The sequence below is a fragment of the Boleophthalmus pectinirostris genome, unplaced genomic scaffold, assembly GCF_026225935.1.
Source record: "Boleophthalmus pectinirostris isolate CB_2022bp ecotype Guang Dong unplaced genomic scaffold, ASM2622593v1 HiC_scaffold_2825, whole genome shotgun sequence".
NCBI lineage: Eukaryota > Metazoa > Chordata > Actinopteri > Gobiiformes > Gobiidae > Boleophthalmus > Boleophthalmus pectinirostris.
This window is the reverse complement of record NW_026571290.1, coordinates 1,177,101-1,196,852: the sequence shown is the minus strand read 5'-3', so window position 1 is coordinate 1,196,852 and position 19,752 is coordinate 1,177,101. Positions and strand designations below refer to the sequence as shown.

The following is a 19,752-nucleotide window of genomic DNA, read 5'->3' as shown; positions in this document are numbered from 1 at the left end:
CCTGTAGTTTTTGTAGTCCTGTAGTTTTTGTAATCCTGTAGTTTTTGTAGTCCTGTAGTTTTTGTAGTCCTGTTGTTTTGTAGTCCTGTAGTTTTTGTAGTCCTGTAGTTTTTGTAGTCCTGTAGTTTTTGTAGTCCTGTAGTTTGTAGTTTCCTGTAGTTTTGTAGTCCTGTAGTTTTTGTAGTCCTGTAGTTTGTAGTTTTTGTAGTTCCTGTAGTTTTTGTAGTTTTTTTGTAGTCCTGTAGTTTTTGTAGTTCCTGTAGTTTTTGTAGTTTTTTTTGTATTCCTGTAGTTTTTGTAGTTCCTGTAGTTTTTGTAGTCCTGTGTTTTTTGTAGTCCTGTTTGTAGTCCTGTGCCTGTTTTTGTAGTCCTGTAGTTTTTGTAGTTCCTGTAGTTTTTGTAGTTCCTGTAGTTTTTGTAGTCCTGTAGTTTTTGTAGTCCTGTAGTTTTTGTGTTCCTGTAGTTTTTGTAGTCCTGTAGTTTTTGTAGTTCCTGTAGTTTTTGTAGTTCCTGTAGTTTTTGTAGTCCTGTAGTTTTTGTAGTTCCTGTAGTTTTTGTAGTTCCTGTAGTTTTTGTAGTCCTGTAGTTTTTGTAGTTCCTGTAGTTTTTGTAGTCCTGTAGTTTTTGTAGTCCTGTAGTTTTTGTAGTTCCTGTAGGTTTTGTAGTTCCTGTAGTTTTTGTAGTTTTTGTAGTCTCTGTAGTTCCTGTAGCTTTTGTAGTACTATTGTTTTGTAGTTTTTGTAGTCCTGTAGTTTTGTAGTTCCTGTAGTTCCGTCCTGGTGGAGCGACGCTGGAGCCGCCTAAGGCCCAAAGAGGACGAGATTCACAGTCAAACACCTCCACTTCCTCCCCTTCAAAATAAAAGGCATGTCTCCACCCACAAAAGTGCACAAAGTAAAACCCGCCTTCAAAATAAAACCCAACAGTTCACCTTAAAAAAAACAACAAAAAAACAAAACTAAACAAAAAACAGATGATTGGTCCATAAATAAAAAGAGTGTGCAGACCTGCTGTACAGAACGGGCCCGACCAGAACCACGACCAGAACCACCAGAAGAACCACGACCAGAACCACCAGAAGAACCACGACCAGAACCACCAGAAGAACCACCAGAAGAACCACGACCAGAACCACCAGAAGAACCACCAGAAGAACCCCACACAAGAGGGAGAACTTCAACTGAACTTTTCTCATCAAAAAAGTAAAATTTAGGTTCTTCATTAGGTTCTCGTCATGAAGTTTAGTTGTTTTTTTTAAAGCTCCTGTAATTGCAGACAAACCTGGAGTTGTGTTTTATTCTGCTCAAACACAAAACGCTGTGTTCCACCTTGTGATGTCATGAAGTGGTAGTTTAACAGTTTGAACAGCTTTAGTTCAGTCGAGTTCGATCAAGAAACTCCAGAGATGAAAAAATGATCCAGTCGATTCTAGTGAAGGTGTGTGGAGTTTAAAAACACAGAGGAGCACTTCCTGTATCACCACATGATGACATCACCAGGTGGAACAGACCGTTTGATCCCATAAAAATAATTATAAAAAGTCTTTGTTGAGAAAAAAGAATGTGTCCAGGACTAAACCAGAACTAACCAGGGACTAAAACCAGATCTAAACCAGGTCTAAACCAGGTCTAAACCAGGGACTAAAACCAGATCTAAACCAGGTCTAAACCAGGACTAAACCAGGTCTAAACCAGGGACTAAAACCAGGTCTAAACCAGGGACTAAAACCAGGTCTAAACCAGGTCTAAACCAGGACTAAACCAGGGACTAAACCAGTCTAAACCAGGACTAAACCAGGACTAAACCAGGGACTAAAACCAGATCTAAACCAGGTCTAAACCAGGACTAAACCAGGTCTAAACCAGGACTAAACCAGGGACTAAAACCAGGACTAAACCAGGGACTAAAACCAGGTCTAAACCAACTAAACCAGGACTAAATCAGGGACTAAAACCAGATCTAACCCAGGGACTAAAACCAGATCTAACCCAGGGACTAAAATCAGGTCTAAACCAGGGACTAAAACCAGGTCTAAACCAGGTCTAAACCAGGTCTAAACCAGGACTAAACCCAGGTCTAAACCAGGGACTAAACCCAGGTCTAAACCAGGGACTAAAACCAGGTCTAAACCAGGGACTAAACAGGGACTAAAACCAGGACTAAACCAGGGACTAAAACCAGGTCTAAACCAGGTCTAAACCAGGGACTAAAACCAGGACTAAACCAGGGACTAAACCCAGGTCTAAACCAGGACTAAAACCAGGTCTAAACCAGGACTAAAACCAGGACTAAACCAGGACTAAACCAGGACTAAACCAGGACTAAACCAGGACTAAACCAGGTCTAAACCAGGTCCATGTGTTTACATTAGTCTCTGTGTCTGACACTTGTTCTGATCCAGATGGTTCTAAAAACATTCAGGAAACGTTCTGTTCGGTTCATGTTTCAGGATCTGGACTTGAGGAACACGAGGAGCGAGTTCAGATCCTGGTTTTTGGATCGATCAGAGTCAGAGTTCCGTTGGGTTCTGTTGGAGCTGGTCGGACCCGAGACTTAAGAAAAACAAAAAACAACAACAAAAAAAAACAAAAAACAGCAGAAACCAGGAAAAAACAAAAGTGCAAATAAATAAAGATGGAGCTGATGGAGAAGAGGAAGAAGACGACGAAGAGGAGGACGAGGAGGACGAGGAGCGAGGGATCTGCACCGAGGAACGACCCGCTCCGTTCACAAGTTTCAGTTTCTTTTTTTTTTTTTCTGTTTAAATCTTAATTTTCAGTCAAAGAATTGAAAAAAAAACCTGCACTTCAGAACCAGAACTGAACCAGGTCTAAACTAAACCAAACTAAATAAAACTCTGGGGAGTCTGGATATTTTCTTTCTGTTTTCTGAAGTGAAACTCGTCACAAACGTAAACACGATTCGATTTTGTTTGGTTTTCCGTTTTTGTTTCTTCCTCTCGTCTTTTTCTTCTTCCTCCTCTTCCTCGTTTTCTCCAAAAGCTCTTAAAAACAGAGATTCGAATGGTTTGAGAACATTCTTTCGTGTTTTTGCGAGCGGCGCCGCGGCTCCGGTCTCTGGCTCAGTTCGTCGGAAAAGCGCCGCAGATTCCGCGTCTTCGTTTGGAGTTTTTCTGGAGGATTCCGCCGAGGACGTTTATTTGAACGCCGAGAACTCCCCTGAAACAAACAAAACAAACAAAACAGAGCAGCCGTTAGATTCAAAGGTTCAGCTTCACTTTGGGTTTCGTTTTGACGCTCTGACGCTCTCGGCGCTAATACAAGACTCATCATTTTTTTCATTTTGGTTTTGGAGACAAGTAATGAAGAAAAATAGTAAAGTTCCTCCTTGACGGGGAGCGGCGTTGGGCTGGTGTGGCTCATTGTCCCGCAGTTCAGTCGTCGTGTGTTGGAGTTCACCTCAGTGATCGAGAGGGTCGAGTCCCTGTGCCTTCAGGTCGGGGACACGTCTCACTGTGGTGTCGCCTACAGGCCCAACAGAGGTGCAGAGTACTCGAGTACACGACCTTCTGTCAGACCCTGGGAGGGACTAGACACACTGACCTGAGACTCTGTTGTTCTACTGAGGACTTCAACGTCCACGTGGACGACAACAGTGACACTTGGAGAGGAACGTCCTCCTGATCTGAACCTCAGTCATGTTCTGTTATTGAACTTCTGTGTGAGTCACAGTTTGTCCAGAACCAACATCATGTTCAGCAGTGCCAGGACCAGGACCAGGACCAGGACCAGGACGCCCTCGGCCAGAGGGTCATGATTGGACTTTGTGGTTGTGTCTTGGACACTCGGGTGAAGAGAGGGGCAGAGCTGTAGAGCTCCACCTGGTGGTGAGTTGGGTTCACTGGTGGAGGAGGAAGTTGAGACTCGGAGGTGGACTCGTCCATCACTCTGGCTGAAGTCACTGAGGAGGTTAAAGTTCCTCAGTGGTTCTGGGGGTGGATGATCTGTCCTGAGGATCTTAAGTCTCTGGATGTTGTGGGTCTTGTCTGACTCATCTCTTCAACATCGTGTGGCGGTCGGGGACAGAACCTCTGGACCTTCAGACTGGGGTGGTGGTTCCTCTGTAGAAGAAGGGGGAGGAGGGTGTGTTCCAACTCCAGGAGAATTACACTCCTCAGTCTCCTCGATGTGTGTCAGGGACTGGAGAGGAGAATCCGGCTGAGAGTCCAACCTCGGGTCCAGGAGGAGCAGTGTGGTTTTGGTCCTGGTCGTGGAACACTGGACCAGATCTACACTCTCCATCGGGCTCCAGGTTCATGGGACTTTGCACAGTCCACATGTGTTTTGTGGATCTGGAGGAGGAGTTCGACCGTGTCCCTCGTGGCGTCCTGTGGGGGTCTCCTCCACGTGGAGAGGAGCGTCTGAGGGGAGGACGTCTGTTCTGATGTCTCCTGGACGTGTCCCTCAGGAGGTGTTCATGTCCCACCGGGAGGAGAAGACCCGGGGAAGACCCAGGACACACTGGAGGGACGATGTCTCTGGACTGGGAACACCTGGAGGAAGTGTCTGGGGCGAAGGAAGTCTGGGATTCCCTGCTCAGACTGATGCTCCGAGACCCGACCCCAGAGAAGAACATGGAGGATGGAGTAAAGTGGTGACTCACCGTAGCCGCCGGCCTGGATGGGCGTCTTGGGCGAGGCGCAGGCGTACAGGCTGAAGTCCTCCGTCTGGAACCCGGCGCGGTTCAGAGACGGTTCCGACGCAGAACGGTGAATCTTCGGCAGAGAACGAGCCAACAACTCAATCGACGCCAAGATCTGACGGAGAGAAAGAAGAGAAAGAAGAGAGACAGAGGAGGAGGGCAGAGAGATACATGTCGTTCTGATCGACAGTTTAACATTTAAATTAAATCTGCTGCTGTGAAATGTTGATAATCACCACAAAAACACAAAAACACAACCAGAGCCACAGAGACAGAGACAGATGTTTGGGTCAGAGGTGTAAAATGGAGTATTATCTGTAGTACTCGCAGTACTCGCAGTACTCGCATTAGTACCTGTGGAAATAGGGGGCGCTCTTCCCTCTTCTTCTTCAGACACTCGGCCATCAGCCTCTTCATCGCTTTGGGGCAGTTACTGCGAATTTTACTCAAGTCTGGAGACAAATATCCACGACCGACCATGAAGATGATCTGAAACACACAAGACCAGGACTGAACCAGGACCGAACCAGGACCAAACCAGGACCAAACCAGGACTAAACCAGGACTAAACCAGGACTAAACCAGGACTAAACCAGGACTAAACCAGGACCAAAACCAGGACTAAACCAGGACTAAACCAGGACTGAACCAGGACCAAACCAGGACTAAACCAGGACTAAACCAGGACTGAACCAGGACCAAACCAGGACTAAACCAGGACTAAACCAGGACTAAACCAGGACCAAACCAGGACTAAACCAGGACTAAACCAGACTAACCAGGACTAAACCAGGATCAAACCAGGACTAAACCAGGACCAAACCAGGACCGAAACCAGGACTGAACCAGGACTAAACCAGGACTAAACCAGGACCAAACCAGGACTAAACCAGGACTAAACCAGGACTAAACCAGGACCAAACCAGGACTAAACCAGGACTAAACCAGGACCGAACCAGGACTGAACCAGGACTAAACCAGGACTAAACCAGGACTAAACCAGGACCAAACCAGGACTAAACCAGGACTGAACCAGGACCAAACCAGGACCAAACCAGGACTAAACCAGGACTGAACCAGGACCAAACCAGGACTAAACCAGGACTAAACCAGGACTGAACCAGGACCAAACCAGGACTAAACCAGGACTAAACCAGGACTGAACCAGGACCAAACCAGGACTAAACCAGGACTAAACCAGGACCGAACCAGGACCAAACCAGGACCAAACCAGGACCGAACCAGGACTAAACCAGGACTAAACCAGGACTAAACCAGGACTAACCAGGACTAAACCAGGACTGAAACCAGGACTAAACCAGGACTAAACCAGGACTAAACCAGGACTAAACCAGGACTGAACCAGGACCAAACCAGGACCAAACCAGGACTAAACCAGGACTGAACCAGGACCAAACCAGGACTAAACCAGGACTGAACCAGGACTGAACCAGGACTGAACCAGGACTAAACCCCCAGCCCACCATGAAGATGATCTGAAACACACAAGACCAGGACTAAACCAGGACCAAACCAGGACCGAACCAGGACCGAACCAGGACTGAACCAGGACTGAACCAGGACTAAACCAGGACCGAACCAGGACCGAACCAGGACCGAACCAGGACTAAACCAGGACTGAACCAGGACTAAACCCCCAGCCCACCATGAAGATGATCTAAGACCAGAGAAATACAGAGTTTAGCCTGGGACTAAACCAGGACTAAAGCAGGATCAGAGCGAGAGGTCAGGGGTCAGGGGTCGTACCTGGTCTCTGTTGTTGATGTTGGAGTAGGGCAGGGGTCAGGGGTCGTACCTGGTCTCTGTTGTTGATGTTGGAGTAGGGCAGGGGTCAGGGGTCAGGGGTCGTACCTGGTCTCTGTTGTTGATGTTGGAGTAGGGCAGGGGTCAGGGGTCAGGGGTCGTACCTGGTCTCTGTTGTTGATGTTGGAGTAGGGCAGGGGTCAGGGGTCAGGGGTCGTACCTGGTCTCTGTTGTTGATGTTGGAGTAGGGCAGGGGTCAGGGGTCAGGGGTCGTACCTGGTCTCTGTTGTTGATGTTGGAGTAGGGCAGAGGTCAGGGGTCAGGGGTCGTACCTGGTCTCTGTTGTTGATGTTGGAGTAGGGCAGGGGTCAGGGGTCAGGGGTCGTACCTGGTCTCTGTTGTTGATGTTGGAGTAGGGCAGGGCTCCGGACATGAGTTCGTACAGAACGATGCCGAAGGCGTAAACGTCCGACTGGAAACTGTATGGGTTTTTGTCCTGGAGCCGGATCACCTCTGGAGCCTGAGGGCAGAGGTCACAGAGGTCACGCAGGGGTCACACACGGGTTAGGTGTTTAGATGTTTAGGTGTTCAGATGTTTAGATGTTCAGATGTTCAGATGTTGAGGTGTTTAGATGTTCAGATGTTCAGGTGTTCAGATGTTGAGGTGTTGAGATGTTTAGATGTTCAGGTGTTCAGATGTTTGAGGTTTAGATGTTCAGGTGTTCAGATGTTCAGGTGTTCAGATGTTTGAGGTTGAGGTGTTTAGATGTTCAGATGTTGAGATGTTGAGATGTTGAGGTGTTGAGATGTTCAGGTGTTCAGATGTTGAGGTGTTGAGATGTTCAGATGTTTGAGGTTGAGGTGTTCAGGTGTTGAGATGTTCAGGAGACATACCATCCACAGAATGGAGCCTGAGAGCTGCTCAAACTGGTGAGAGCCGCTCCAGCGAGATTTCACTGTGGCCAAACCGAAGTCTCCGATCTTCACAGTCAGGTCTTCATGAAGAAAGATGTCTGAGGAGAGCTGAGGAAACCAACCAGGAGACAGACAAGGAGACGAGGAAACCAACCAGGAGACAGACAAGGAGACGAGGAAACCAACCAGGAGACAGACGAGGAGACGAGGAAACCAACCAGGAGACAGACAAGGAGACGAAGAAACCAACCAGGAGACAGACGAGGAGACGAGGAAACTAACCAGGAGACAGACAAGGAGACGAGGAAACCAACCAGGAGACAGACGAGGAGACGAGGAAACTAACCAGGAGACAGACGAGGAGACGAGGAAACCAACCAGGAGACAGACAAGGAGACGAAGACGAGGAGAACGAGGAGACGAGGAAACCAGGAGACAGACAAGGAGACGAGGAAACCAACCAGGAGACAGACGAGGAGACGAGGAAACCAACCAGGAGACAGACAAGGAGACGAGGAAACCAACCAGGAGACAGATGAGGAGACGAGGAAACCAACCAGGAGGAGATGAGGAGACAAACAAGGAGAGAGGAAACCAACCAGGAGACAGATGAGGAGACGAGGAAACTAACCAGGAGACAGACAAGGAGACGAGGAAACTAACCAGGAGACAGACAAGGAGACGAGGAAACTAACCAGGAGACAGACAAGGAGACGAGGAAACTAACCAGGAGACAGACAAGGAGACGAGGAAACCAACCAGGAGACAGATGAGGAGACGAGGAAACCAACCAGGAGGAGATGAGGAGACAAACAAGGAGAGAGGAAACCAACCAGGAGACAGATGAGGAGACGAGGAAACAAACAAGGAGACAGACGAGGAGACGAGGAGACGAACAAGGAGACGAGGAAACCAACCAGGAGACAGACGAGGAGACGAGGAAACCAACCAGGAGGAGACAAGGAGACGAGGAGACAAACAAGGAGAGAGGAAACCAACCAGGAGACAGATGAGGAGACAAGGAGACAAACAAGGAGACAGACGAGGAGACGAACAAGGAGAGAGGAAACCAACCAGGAGACAGACGAGGAGACAAGGAGACGAACAAGGAGAGAGGAAACCAACCAGGAGGAGACGAGGAGACGAGGAAAAGAACAAGGAGAGAGGAAACCAACCAGGAGACAGACGAGGAGACGAACAAGGAGAGAGGAAACCAACCAGGAGACAGACGAGGAGACGAGGAGGCAAACAAGGAAACCAGCGAGGAGGAGACAGAAGATGAGGAGACAAGGAGAGAGGAAACCAACCAGGCAGCAAGGGGAGAGGAAAGGAAACCAATGAGGAGAGAGAGGAGGAGGCAAGGAGATGAGGAGAGAGGAAACCAGCTAGGAGGAGAGGAGGAGATGAGGAGGCAAGGAGATGAGGAGAGAGGAAACCAGCCAGGAGGAGAAAGAGGAGGAGAGGAGGAGACAAGGCAGGAAAAGAGCTGAGGAAACCAATGAGGAGATAGAGAAGGAGACGAACAACGAAACCAACTAGAAGAGAAAGGAGAATGCAAACGAGGAGACAAGGGAGGAAAACAGCAAGGAGATAGAGGAGGACACAAGGAGGCGAGGAGAGAGGAAACCAGACAGGGGAGGAGACAAACGAGGAAACCAATCAGGAGACAGACGAGGAGACGAATAAGGAGAGAGGAAACCAACCAGGAGGAGACGAGGAGACGAACAAGGAAACCAACTAGAAGAGAACGGAGAATACAAACGAGGAGACAAGGGAGAAGAACTGAGGAAACCAGGAGAGAGGAAACCAACCAGGCAGCAAGGGGAGAGGAAAGGAAACCAATGAGGAGAGAGAGAAGGAGGCAAGGAGATGAGGAGAGAGGAAACCAGCCAGGAGGAGAGGAGGAGACGAGGAGACAAGGAGGCAAGGAGAGAGGAAACCAGACAGGAGATAGAGGAGGAGACGAACGAGGAGGCAAAGGAGGAAAGGGGACTGAGGAAACCAGTGAAGACAGAAGGAAACCAACAAGGAAAGGAAAGGAGGAAAAAAAGGAGACGAACAAGGAAACGAACAAAGAGAGAAAGGAGGAGGAGGAGGAGAGTGGCGCCCCCTGGAGGAGGAGTGGAGGATACTGTTGCTCTTCAGGTCTCGGTGGATGATGGACTTGGCGTGTAAATAACTGAAACACAAATCACAGTTATTACCTGAAATTCTGTTCAAAATAAAATAAAATAAAAAGCAAAATTAAAAACACAAATAGGAGAATTCTGACGCCCGACTCAGAAACGGCTCTTAAATTTAACTCATTTACCACGAAAGAGAAAGAGACGATCTCTGAGCGTTTTGGTTTTGTTCTGTTCTGGTTTTTCTCTTACTCCACCTGCCCTGCACCGTCTGCTTCTTTAAGTGTGTCTCTGTGAATGTGTTTTTAGTCCATATTAAGCATCTTTTAGTCCATTTTAAGTGTGTTTTTAGTCTTTTTAAGGATGTTTTTAGTTTGTTGTCTGTTTTAAGCATGTTTTAGTCCCGTTTTAAGGGTGTTTTAGTCTGTTTTAAGTGTATTTTAGTCCCTTTTTTAGTGTGTTTTTAGTCTGTTTTAAGTGTGTTTTAGTCCCTTTTTTAGTGTGTTTTTCTCTTACTCCATGCCCTGCACCGTTTGCCTCTTTGAGTGTGTCTGTGTGAATGTGTTTTTAGTCAGTTTTTAATAAGTTTTAAGCATATTTTTAGTCCATTTTAAGTATCTTTTTAGTGCATTTTAAGTGTGTTTTTAGTCCATTTAAAGTGTGTTTTTAGACTTTTTAAGTGTGTTTTAGTCTGTTTTTCTCTTACTCCATGCCCTGTGCCGTCTGCCTCTTTGTGTATGTCTCTGTGAATGTGTTTAGTCAGTTTTTAGTCAGTTTTAAGTGTGTTTTTAGTCCATTTAAAGCATCTTTTAGTCCATTTAAGTGTGTTTTTAGTCTTTTTAAGCGTGTTTAGTTTGTTGTCTGTTTTAAGTGTGTTTTTAGTCTGCTTTAATCCCTTTTTTTAGTGTGTTTTTAGTCTCTTACTCCATGCCCTGCGACGTCTGCCTCTTTGAGTGTGTGTGTGTGTTTTTAGCATGTTTTTAGTCTGATTTAAGCACGTTTTTAGTTTGTTGCCTGTTTTAAGCGTGTTTTTAGTTTTCTCTTTGTTTTTTTTCTCTTGTCTGTTTCTGTTTTTAGTGCGTCTTTCTCTTTACTGTTGCTGCCATTCTGTGCCTGTGTTTGTTTGTGTGTTTTTATCATGTTTTTAGTCTGTTTTTCTCTTACTTCCTGCCCTGCACATTTGCTTTTTTGTGTGTCTCTGTGAGTCTGTTTTTTTCATGTTTTTAATCAGTTTTTCTGGTGTTTCTCTTAGAGGTAAGATCTTAAGACCGAGCCCAAGCCCGAGCCCGACCCGACCCGAATTGTCAATCATTACTTCGGGTCGGGTCGGGCTCGGGCTCCTCTCTCGCTGACTTTTTTTCAAATAAATATATGTTTATAAAATGTATGCTAAAACGATGTGTGGATACTAAACTAAGGAATACTTGTTATAAAATTAATAATTTGGATAAAACAGAGAAGTAATGTAATGTAATTGCTATTTAACTACTAAACAGGATCACGTGACGCCCCCTCTTCATTTAATCATCTTCCCCTCCGCAAGTCTGCATCTATTTTGACCTGGTGTCCCCAATATGGAGGAGCAAGAAGTTAAACTAAAGGCAGGAGAACTGAAAAGACAAACACGCACCGGTAAGAGTGAGGTGTGGAAAAGCTTCAAATTGATTGTTGAAAATGCTACAGAAACTTGCGTTGGCTTCGCTGAATGTCGTCAATGTGGCGCTTTGCTTTCATACGAGAGCAAAAAGACTGGCACCTCGACGCTGAGCAGGCATTTAAACAGCTGTACTGGCAAAAGTGATGATCGTCAAACATCTATATTATCATTTGTTTCAAAGACCACCCCTCCTCTTCGTGCTAAGCAGGTCATCACAGACAAGTGCGTGGACTTTTGCTGTCAGGACCTTAGACCATTTTCAGTAGTTAGTGGCGAAGGTTTCAAAAGTCTGGCCCAAGAACTGATCAATGTTGGGTCAACTTTTGGCCGCGTACCTGTCGACTCGGTCCTGCCCCACTACACCACAGTGTCAAAGGCGTGCACCGAGAAGGCTGAGGTAAAAAGGGGCTTGTTAATTGAGCGGGTAAAGAAATCTCTGGCAAGTGGCTGTGACGTGGCCATGAGTACCGATATGTGGACGGATGATTATAGAAAGATGAGTTATATTGCAATAACTTGTCACTTTACTGAAACGGAATTCAACTTGGTTGGAAAAACCCTCACCACTGCTGTATTTCCAGCAGAAGACGCCACAACGGGGAAGAATATAAGAGGAGAACTGGTCCGGCTTCTGGTGAATAGATTTGGTTTGGAACCTTCATCTTTATCCAGAATAGTGTGGGTTACAGATCAGGGCAGTAACATCGTGAAAGCTTTGGAGCCTTACAAGCGCCTCTCCTGCCTTGACCATGTGATCAACACTGTACTTCGCCGTGGGCTGGACAAGGACGCACTGTCTGCAAACGCCCCAGACATTGGAGAAACCATTAGTGCAGCCCAGAGTGTTGTCCGTTTCATCAAGCAATCTGGTTTGGCAGCACAACTATCAAAAACAGTGCTCCAGATGGGCGAAACCAGATTCAGCACCGTTTACTTGATGCTCAAGTCTGTGCGCGAGATATATAGTGAGTTGTGTGAGAAGCTGCAGTCACGCGGGGAGGAGGAGCGCATGGACAACATTGCGCCAGATCTGTTAGATTTTTTGATCTCCTTTCTAGAGCCTTTCTATGCAGCACAACGAGAACTGGAAGGAGATAAATATACCACACTGAATCTAGTTTGCCTCTGGAATGAGAAGCTAAAAAAGCACTGCCAACCCAGTTCTACGGATAATCCTCAGCAGGCGTTTGTGCGCCACAGGCATTCTGAACTTTTGGAGCAAAAAATCTAAATACATATGTTGCACAAAGTTGCACTGTTCCTGTGGCCTACCTTCAACAAACTCAAAATGATGACACTGACAGAGGTGTCAGAGGTGCATGCACATGTCTGCACACTCCTGGAAGAAGATGACGGAGAAGTCACCACTACATCTTTTGAAAACGAGGAGGACGAGGAGCACACCAGCACCCTTTCTCAACCTGCATCAAAACGAAGAAGTAGTTCTTTTTTCGCAGAGTGGGAAAACGCGGATGATGACAATGATGCTCCTGTTCGAGATGAGGTTAACATGTACATTAGTCAAAGGCATGCCATGGCTGATGACCGAGATTTGCTTGGCTGGTGGAGAATAAACTCCAGTATATACCCGAAGCTTGCCAAGTTAGCAAGATCAGTGTTGTGCATACCCGCAAGCAGCAGCAGCGAGCGAGTTTTTAGAGCAGCTGGCCACACGATAGATCAGCGGAGAACTTCACTGAAACCTGGCACAGTGGACGCGATCTTATTCCTGCATGACGACCACAAAATATAAACAATGCAAGTAAAATCCTGCTGTTCAAATTGCCTTTTTAATTATTTTCTGTGGCTATAATTATTTCCCTTATTTCACAGGAGTAAAGAGCAGGTCACGAGGCCGCAATTTGCAGACTATAGGCAAGGCCAGGCAGCATCTTAAACTCTGTTATTCGGTTTATGGTTTTGCACAATTTGTAACATATATTTGTTTGTTCATGTTTGACATTTATTGTATTATACATTCACTAAGCTTTTGCATTTTATTTAAACATGATAGTGTTTTTCTTGTTTGAGTTATTTGTAATTATTAGTAGGCTTATTTTTGCACATGTTTAACTTTGTTTGGTTCTTTATTTTTTTAATAATGGTCTTCACACATTATTTTTGTACTTATTTATTTAAATTAGTAACGTATTTTATCTAGCTTATTTATTTATAAATTATGTTAAATTACTCTTTACAGCAGGCCTGTTCTTACGTTAGGGGCCTATAGTGTGATTTTTTTTAATTAAAAAAGTGTGTTCCTGAAAATGTTCCTATTTATAAATCACCCTCCTCCTCCCGAGTCCTCACAAATAAAATATGACATTTCGGGTTTGCTTCGGGCTCGGGCCTGCAAATCAAGTTAATTGGTCGGGCTCGGGCTGGGTCGGGTTTTAATACCCGCGGGCCGGGTCGGGTCGGGCTGGATTTTTTAGGCCCGATCTCACCTCTAGTTTCTCTTACTCCATGCCCTGCGCTGTCTGCCTCTTTATGTGTCTCTGAGTCTGTTTTTATCATGTTTATAGTCTGTCTGAAGTGTGTTTTCAGCATGTTTTTAATCTGTTTGTACCGTTTTCATGTTTTTTCATGTTGTTTTAGTTGTGTTTATCATGTTTTTTAGTCTGTTTTTAGCATGTTTTAAGCGTGTTTTTTCTCTTACTCCATACCTGCGCTGTCTGCTTCTTCGTGTGTCTGAGTGTGTTTTTATCAATGTTTTAGTCTGTTTTTAGCGTGTCTTTCTCTTACTCCATGCCCTGCGCTGTCTGCCTCTTTATGTGTCTCTGAGTCTGTTTTTATCATGTTTATAGTCTGTTTGAAGTGTGTTTTCAGCATGTCTTTAATCTGTTTTTACCGTGTTTTTATCATGTTTTTAATCCGTTTTCAGCGTATGTTCTTACTAGCCTGCCCTGTCTGCTTTTTGAGTGTGTGTTTTATCATGTTTTTAATCTGTTTTTAGCGTGTTTTTCTCTTATCCATTCTGCTTCGTGTTTTTATTGTTTTTAGTCAGTTTTTTTCTGACTTCCTCCTGCACAGTCTGCCTCTTTGTGTGTGTCTCGGAGTCTGTTTTCAGCATGTTTTTAATCTGTTTGTACCATGTTTTTATCATGTTTTTCATCTGTTTTTAGTGTGTTTATCATGTTTTTAGTCTGTTTTTTAGCGTGTTTCTCTTACTCCATGCCCTGCGCTGTCTGCCTCTTTATGTGTCTCTGAGTCTGTTTTTATCATGTTTATAGTCTGTCTGAAGTGTGTTTTCAGCATGTTTTTAATCTGTTTGTACCGTGTTTTTATCATGTTTTTCATCTGTTTTTAGTGTGTTTATCATGTTTTTAGTCTGTTTTTAGCATGTTTTAAGCGTGTTTTTCTCTTACTCCATACCCTGCGCTGTCTGCTTCTTCGTGTGTCTCTGAGTGTGTTTTTATCATGTTTTTAGTCTGTTTTTAGCGTGTCTTTCTCTTACTCCATGCCCTGCGCTGTCTGCCTCTTTATGTGTCTCTGAGTCTGTTTTTATCATGTTTATAGTCTGTTTGAAGTGTGTTTTCAGCATGTCTTTAATCTGTTTATACCGTGTTTTTATCATGTTTTTAATCCGTTTTCAGCGTATGTCCCTCTTACTCCATGCCCTGCCCCGTCTGCTTCTTTGAGTGTGTGTTTTTATCATGTTTTTAATCTGTTTTTAGCGTGTTTTTCTCTTACTCCATTCCCTGCACATCTGCTTCTTTGTGTGTGGTTTTATCATGTTTTTAGTCAGTTTTTTTCTGACTTCCTCCTGCACAGTCTGCCTCTTTGTGTGTGTCTCGGAGTCTGTTTTCAGCATGTTTTTAATCTGTTTGTACCATGTTTTTATCATGTTTTTCATCTGTTTTTAGTGTGTTTATCATGTTTTTAGTCTGTTTTTAGCGTGTCTTTCTCTTACTCCATGCCCTGCGCTGTCTGCCTCTTTATGTGTCTCTGAGTCTGTTTTTATCATGTTTTTAGTCAGTTTTAGCATGTTTTTCTCTTACTCCATGCCCTGCCCATCTGCTTCTTTGAGTGTGTGTTTTTATCATGTTTTAAATCTGTTTTTAATGTGTTTTTACCGTGTTTTACCATGTTTTTAGTCAGTTTCTAGCGTGTTTTTCTCTTACTCCATGCCCTGCGCCGTCTGCCGTGCGATGTCGATGAGTTTGATCATCTCGAACTTGGTCTCGATGATGTGGAGGTGGTGGTACAGGCTGGAGCCCTCACACCACTGGGTGACGATGGCGAGCTGCGGTTTGGTCGTGTAGCCCATGAACAGGAGGATGTTCACGTGACGCGTTTTCCTGAAGAGAAACAAAAAGAAACCAACAAATATTTCAAGAGGAGGACTGTGTGTGGAACATTAGAACATTAGAACATGACTTGAAGCTCCAGGAGTCAGTTTGTGAGCTTCAGGAGCTTTAAAGAGCATCTGACTGTTAAATGATCACATTTAAAATCTCTGTACCTGATTTGTTTTCCGTATTTAAAACATAAAAACAGAACTAGTTCATTTAAAACAGTTTGCAGAGCTCCAAACTTCTTCCTCTTTTCCCTTCTGCATTCACAGTGTCCTAATTATTCACCACCACGACTTTATAAAGCTGCGCTCAAACCTTTGCATTCGAGTTTAGACTCTGGACACCAACGGGAGAAAAATTCTCGCCGTGTGTCCAGGGCGTCGCTGTGGTCGGCGAGTGACGTCTTTCCCGGTCGAAAGAAAAACTTCAGTGTTTTTGTTACAGAAAAACAACAGTGAAGGAGTTTGACGACGACGAAGAGTGTAGATTTATACTCCACTAATGACACTGGTTTAGACCTGGTTTAGTCCTGGTTCGGTCCTGGTTCGGTCCTGGTTCGGTCCTGGTTCGGTCCTGGTTCGGTCCTGGTTCGGTCCTGGTTCGGTCCTGGTTCGGTCCTGGTTCAGTCCTGGTTCAGTCCTGGTGTAAAGTTTCTTGTTTTGGTGTTTGTGGTTCTCGGGTCTTTCTCTTTCTTCTTCTTTTCTCAGGTGATGACATCACTACGTCTTTGTATCCTCGTCTCTGATTGGTTGATGCGTCGATGCCTGAACGCTCCAGACTCGTCGCTTCATCACCAGGTTCTCGTCGCGCTGACGCCTGAAGAAGCGCCACAAAACCACAGGACGCCCGGACGCTCGTCCACGTAGGACATGAACGAGACGCTCTGAACCACCACAAGAACGTTTCACTCTCAGACCTGAGAGGAGCAACTAGCATGCTAACATGGACTTCCTGATTATGTCTCCACTTTTCCTCACAGACGGCAGCTCGACTGATGATGATGAGATGATTTTACATCAACCTGCCGAGGGACTGAAGATGGAAATGAGCCACATTGGCTCGAATCTTTGCATATTTACATTTTTAATGTTCATTAATATGGACTGTTCCTTTACAAATAAATAAAATAAGAAATGAGAAATGTAAAACTAAACTAAAAAACTTAAACCTAAACCTAAATTAAACTAAACTAAACCTGGAGTGAGTCCAGACCATCACAGACCTGACCCGAGGTCCACGCTGACCCGAGGTCCACGCTGACCCGAGGTCCACGCTGACCCGACGCTGACCCGAGCGTCACCTGACCCGAGCGTCACACTGACCTGAGGTCCACACTGACCCGAGGTCCACACTGACCTGACCACACTGACCTGAGGTCCACACTGACCTGAGGTCCACACTGACCTGAGGTCCACACTGACCTGAGACCTGACAACTGACCGACTCCACACTGACCTGAGTGTCACACTGACCTGAGTGTCACACTGACCTGAGTGTCACACTGACCTGAGCACGCCCACTTCGTTCTTGAAGGCCTGGAGCTGCTGTGGAGTTGGAGCTGTGACGTTCAACATCTTCACCGCGACGTCGCCTGGAAACACAACACTTTTAAAAGCTGCACTGTGTAACTTTTTGGCTGGGGGTTTGTCACCTGCTTGTTTCCATGGATACACCACTGCTCTGCCTGGAATGTTCCACAGTGTGACATTAAACATCTCGACTTTACGTTTATTTAATCACAGGAGGTTTTACGTCTCAAAAACGACAAGAAAAACAGACAGGGCTCGCCTCTCCACAGATATATCAATATATATATCATATTTAAACTTATTCAACTTCATTTAGATTATTCAACTAATTCATCTTATTATAATATAATTAATATAATAATAAAAACTCTTCCCCGCCAGTGTGTGTCCAGTATTTATCATCTTGGTTATTTTCTCGTGTGCAGAGCTCCACATAAGCGTTTTTTTCTGTAGTGATTCTGTTAAACGTCGCATCTTAGAAAAAAAGACTGAAATATTTCAAAGGACTCGCCTGAGCAACATCCAGATTTCAGGGCAATTTTGGTTCATAATCGAGTGTAAAGCTCAGATAGTTTGTTTGGACATCGCAGGACTCCACACAGACGCATCAGCTGCATTCTCACCTTCGTAAGTTTCACTCTCTGAAAGTCCGTCGCTGTTTTCCACTTTATAATCAACTTCATCATCACTTTGAAATCTATAAAAGTCACTTTCTCTAAACTTATCCATAAAATACGTCCGCTCCTCATTATTTCTAAAACTGTGCGCCGCAGCGCCGCCATCTTTCCATTGCACGTGTTTCGTGTTGTGTTTTTTCCGGAAGCTCCATCGTCACAACTTCGATTAACTTGGGAAAAAATCTGCGAAAACATCTCCTTGAATCCTATTGGTCAGTCTAGTGTGGGTTGTAGTGGCCCCGACCAATCACAGTCTCTATGTTTACATGTGAAAAACCGAGCCGTTTCTAAAGGTCGTCAAATCACGTCTTTAGTGAAACAGCGGAGGAGTCAGAAGTCGTCATTAAGGAAACACGAGGGTCGTCAAATGTCGTCTTCATGGGGGAAAGAGTTAAGATACACAACCAGCCCAAAGACTGAACACACCCCCTCAGGATTTACGTATTGATTGATTTATTTATTCATTAGATGGCCGCTGGCCTCGGTCCCGCCCCCCGTTGGCCTCGGTCCCGCCCCCCGTTGGCCTCGGTCCCGCCCCCCGTTGGCCTCGGTCCCGCCCCCTGCTGTTCTTACCGTGCCATTTCCCTTTGAAGACGGTTCCGAAGGACCCGGAGCCGATGCGTTGGCCCAGAGTGATCTGACCCTCGGGGATCTCCCAGTCGTCACTGGAGTCACGCCGACCCAAAGTTTTCTGAACAAAATGCCAAGAAAAGACAATGAACACGAGAGGACGAGCAGCGAAATTTTTTTTATAATAATAATAATAATGTGGATTTTTGTGTAAATATTTCACAAAAACTGTTTGGTCCTGTCGTGGTCCTGTCACGGTCCTGTTGCAGTCCAGTCGTGGTCCTGTCACGGTCCAGTCATGGTCCAGTCGTGGTCCAGTCGTGGTCCTGTCACGGTCCAGTCATGGTCCAGTCGTGGTCCAGTCGCGGTCCTGTTGCAGTCCAGTCGTGGTCCTGTCACGGTCCAGTCGTGGTCCTGTCACGGTCCAGTCATGGTCCAGTCGTGGTCCAGTCGTGTCCAGTCGTCGGTCCTGTCCACGGTCCAGTCATGGTCCAGTCGTGGTCCAGTCGCGGTCCAGCAGGTAGTCCAGTTGTGGTCCTGTCGCGGTCCTGTCCCCGTCCAGTCCCGGTACCATTTTATTGCGGTCTTCGGAGGAGGACGAGCTCTTGCGCTCCCTCTGTGGGCAGGGAGATTTCTGGGGCATTTTGACGTTGGTGAGGGACCCGGGCAGAGACGCCGGAGGAGTCGCCGAAAGACCAGAGGTAGAACCTGAAACACGAGAGAAAGAGGGTGGAACCAGACCAGGACTAAACCAGGACTAAAACAGGATTAAACCAGGTCTAAACCAGGACTGAACCAGGACTAAACCAGGTCTTCTAAAGGTCTAAACCGGAACTAAACCAAGGACTAAACCAGGACTAAACCAGGACTAAACCAGGAACTAAACCAGGAACTAAACCAGGAACTAAACCAGGACTAAACCAGGACTAAACCAGGAACTAAACCAGGACTAACCCAAGTCTAAGTCTAAACAAGGACTAAACCAGGAACTAAACCAGGACTAAACCAGGACTAAACCAGGAACTAAACCAGGAACTAAACCAGGACTAACCCAAGTCTAAACCAGGTCTAAACCAGGACTAAACCAGGACTAAACCAGGACTAAACCAGGTCTAAACCAGGTCTAAACCAGGACTAAACCAGAACTAAACCAGGACTAAACCAGGACTAGATCAGGTCTAAACCAGGACTAAACCAGGCCTTGGACCTGACGTGAGGCCTACAGACGGACTCTGGTCTCATGCAGTGACCCTGAGCGTCTGATCTACAGTGTGACGGGTTTTCCACAAAAGTCCAACAATTTAAATTGAAATAATCCAAGTTTGAGTTTCACGAGGGTCGGAGGAACGGTGGGATTTTTAGATTTGGAATTCCAGTCACGTATATAATAATCCCCAAAGAGCCAATCAGGAGCGAGGGTGTCGAAGGTAACGCCCAAACCTGCCAATCAAACACTAGTGGGCGGGGCCTCGGTGAAAGAAGGCGTCTGATTGGTCTGTTCAAAATGTTCAGATCTGAATTTGGGTCCAAACCCGAGGATCACGTGGAGCCGAGTCA

At 45.7% G+C, this 19,752-nt stretch overlaps 1 protein-coding gene across 2 annotated transcripts in view; it reads right to left on the bottom strand.

The window, feature by feature from the left end:
- Window positions 1-1,808: 1,808 nt before the first annotated feature.
- Window positions 1,809-19,752, bottom strand: part of braf (B-Raf proto-oncogene, serine/threonine kinase) — a 34,663-nt gene continuing 16,719 nt past the window's right edge. For both annotated transcript variants that reach the window (XM_055159902.1, XM_055159903.1), the window contains 10 exons: window positions 18,767-18,903; window positions 18,199-18,316; window positions 16,926-17,010; window positions 15,246-15,422; window positions 9,474-9,520; window positions 7,321-7,439; window positions 6,815-6,946; window positions 5,017-5,151; window positions 4,624-4,777; window positions 1,809-3,179 (listed from right to left, as the gene is read on the bottom strand). In XM_055159902.1, the coding sequence (XP_055015877.1) occupies window positions 3,157-3,179; window positions 4,624-4,777; window positions 5,017-5,151; window positions 6,815-6,946; window positions 7,321-7,439; window positions 9,474-9,520; window positions 15,246-15,422; window positions 16,926-17,010; window positions 18,199-18,316; window positions 18,767-18,903 (1,127 nt within the window). In that variant the 3' untranslated portion in view covers window positions 1,809-3,156. The remainder of the gene's footprint in view (window positions 3,180-4,623; window positions 4,778-5,016; window positions 5,152-6,814; window positions 6,947-7,320; window positions 7,440-9,473; window positions 9,521-15,245; window positions 15,423-16,925; window positions 17,011-18,198; window positions 18,317-18,766; window positions 18,904-19,752) is intronic.